Source organism: Scomber scombrus, chromosome 5 (genome assembly GCF_963691925.1).
Source record: "Scomber scombrus chromosome 5, fScoSco1.1, whole genome shotgun sequence".
In the NCBI taxonomy this organism is placed as follows: Eukaryota; Metazoa; Chordata; class Actinopteri; order Scombriformes; family Scombridae; genus Scomber; species Scomber scombrus.
This window is the reverse complement of record NC_084974.1, coordinates 5,494,288-5,497,280: the sequence shown is the minus strand read 5'-3', so window position 1 is coordinate 5,497,280 and position 2,993 is coordinate 5,494,288. Positions and strand designations below refer to the sequence as shown.

General features: G+C 43.7%; 1 protein-coding gene across 1 annotated transcript in view; it reads right to left on the bottom strand.

Moving 5' to 3' along the window:
- The window catches only part of chrd (chordin), a 17,519-nt gene extending 14,809 nt beyond the window's left edge, over positions 1 to 2,710 (bottom strand). Inside the window, exons 1-2 of the mRNA XM_062419039.1 lie at positions 2,460 to 2,710; positions 84 to 187 (exon numbers count right to left, since the gene is read on the bottom strand). Coding sequence (XP_062275023.1) covers positions 84 to 187; positions 2,460 to 2,601 — 246 coding nt within the window. The 5' untranslated portion in view covers positions 2,602 to 2,710. The remainder of the gene's footprint in view (positions 1 to 83; positions 188 to 2,459) is intronic.
- Between the last annotated feature and the right edge of the window lie 283 nt (positions 2,711 to 2,993).

Genomic DNA, 2,993 nt, shown 5'->3' with positions numbered 1-2,993 from the left:
AAGAGAAGATATGAGGCTCATACATTCACCTGGAGTAATATGGATGTATAGAGAGTATATAGAGAGATTGAGACCAAACTTACAGGTTCACAGAGGCACTGTACGCAGTGCATGACGCCAAAGGGCTCCCCGAGGTCTGGGTGCCATGTGTCCTCCAGAGAATAGAATCGACCTCCGAACGAGCATCCTGTAACACAAACACTGGTGATTACATGGAACTGTCTTCAGGTTCAAACAACTAGACGATCACAATTTTTTTGTCCCTTTCCAAAGCAGAGGCAGTGGAATTATACGATCGCGTGTGCTGGAATTGAACCGCGGCTTGCTTTAATGCTCGCATTTGAAGACATGAGCTGGAGTGTAGCTCGCATGAAGTGATATTTAAGCTGATATTTAAGAGGAAGGGGGAAAAAAAGGCTTTTATTAAGTGTCAGACTACAGGCTAGACCATTGTTCTCGTTTCAATATTGGACAACAAATAAATCTTGCACAGCTCACTGCCCAGGCATGTTTGGAGGCAACCGAAACTCTCCTGATGCCTCATGAGTTTTGGGACTGAACCTTGCATCCTCTCTCATCTAAATGATCCATGCTCAGGCATGGGAGACATTCGGTTTTCCACTGAAAGATTATCACAGGTTCCCAGAAATGTTCAAGGTAGAAGCCAAGTCTTGTTTCAAAAGATATTCAGAACCCATTAAACACATTTTGAAGAAAAATCATAGATGAAAGCAAGAAATTGGATATTATAACAGAATAAAGCCCTGACGATTTATCATAAGCTTACACACAAACACGCTGGATATATAATGTATTTTAAAAGGAGTGTGTAAGCCATAAGGCAGTTTTTTGGCTCTGTGCTTCAACTCATTAAATTTGAAACCAAACAGTGACTATGGTGTTAAAGTGCTGATGTTGTGATTTAATTTGAGGGTTCACATCCACGCCAGACGAACTGTGTTGAAATGACAGGCCTTTGTAGACAATACCACGAACCCAATGTGGATGTAAACACCCTCAAACACTGTTGAAGCTAAATGTCAGAGTGTTATGGTTTTATTTTGAAATCCAGCATGCTGGAAGCCAAAATCCTGAAAACATATCACTGTTTTAATATAAAGGGGCAGCATATAATATACAGTGCAACTATATTGATTCTACAGGGAATAAAACATAGTTTTTTACTGTTATTATTACTATACTAAAATCATAAGTGAGTGTTAGTCACGCTGAGTTACTACAGGGATATTATAGTGATTTTTGGTTAGGATAAATGCCTGTGTGCAGTGTTCAGGATGACTGTACACACACATACACACACACACACCCGAACGTGATGTTACCCATCGCCAACTTTACTGGAGCTGATGCCTTTTGCCTTGCTCGCTGCTACCAACCTGGTTCACATTATTCTTTCATTAAAGTGACTACACACTTTAAACAGTCCAGTCCAGTTAAAGGGAGCCAAACTGTGAGCCGCTCGCTTTCCCTGCCACTTCTGTTTCAGCTGAAATAAATCATCTCAGGGGAGCCAATGCTTGTAATGGAAAGTCGATTGATTACAGTTTCCAACGCTGAATTAAACACGTTAAAGGCGATGTGAAGTTCCCACAGTTTTGAACTCCAGTGTAGTTACCTTGTAAAAACCGCAATGAGCTTTGTACTTAGGGGCTTTCACACATGAATCAAATGGCATTCATTGTGGTTATGAGTCAGATGGTTGCCGCTAGTTAACACACACACACACACACAACTCAAACTTTGCTACAAGGAAACATGGAAATGGACAGAAATGCTGTTTGCATGCCAGTACAGTTGGAGTCGTTAAGACTACTGAACCAAACTCTAAATAGGTTTTAAAAAGTTACAGGCTGCTGAACTCAGGTGACTCACCTGGCGCCAGTACGCGCCTGCAGCACAGCACACCAAACTTTAGGGGAAAATCTTGTCATTTAAGCTTTTCGTTGTTTTTCAGCAAAAAAGAAATGCATATTACACTTAAGCTTTGACTGGTAACAATGTCAGTATCCTCACTGTAATTCGGCAAAATTGCGACAAAAAAACACAGCATCAATTTAGACAAATGGGGACTTCAAATGTGTCAGCATAAGCCTGCTCAATGCCCCCCCCCCCCCTCCCCCTCCCCTCACTCTACGTGTTAGGTCGAAAATATTGGAGAGTTTTGAAGCATGGAAATATTGCTATAATAATGCTGTTTGTTGTTTTACGTGCAAAACGCATTGACGACTGGCTCTTTTTAATTCATGGAAAATGTAGCTGTGCAAGTTTGAGACACAGACATAACATAACGGTCACATCAAAAAATGACACATTTTGAATGGAGTTTTGCTGCTTTCTTCTTCCTTCTATTGGCTGCCAGACATAACGGCACCACAGATAACTCAAACCTTAAACTACAAGTTCTAATAAGTTAAGAATAAGTGCGTTGGCTTTCTTACCTGACAAGCCTTTGGAGGGCAGCGGCTCTCTTTCTGACTGGATGGGCAGAGCGGGAGACTTGAGCCGCGAGGCCGCTCCGGTGTGCAGCCACGCGCAGCTCAGTACGCACAGTAAGGAGCGGAGCGCGCGCGGAACCAGCATCCCAAACGTCCGTTAATTTCTCCTCAAAGCGTCGTTGTCGAATAGTTTATGGAGCCACTTGTCGGCTTGAAAAGCACTAATTAGGTCCCCTAACAAACGTAAAATTCCCTCTTTTATATCCAAGTGTCCGCAGTCATGAGCTGAAGGTCTCCCCCTGTTTTAAATCATCCGAGTTTCAGTCAGCCAGAGGTTTTCTGCTCAGATGTGTTGCATGTCTTTCCTCAGTACCAGCAGCCTACACAGAGCCCCGTCCCTTTCTGTTTTATAGTCTGCTTCCCTGACAGCTTGAGGCAGCCACTGGCGGGGAGGGGAGGTGGAGGTGGAGGGGGGGGGGGGGGGGGGGGGGGGGGGGGTGATGGGTGGGGGTGGGTGATGGAAAGGGAAATTGACGC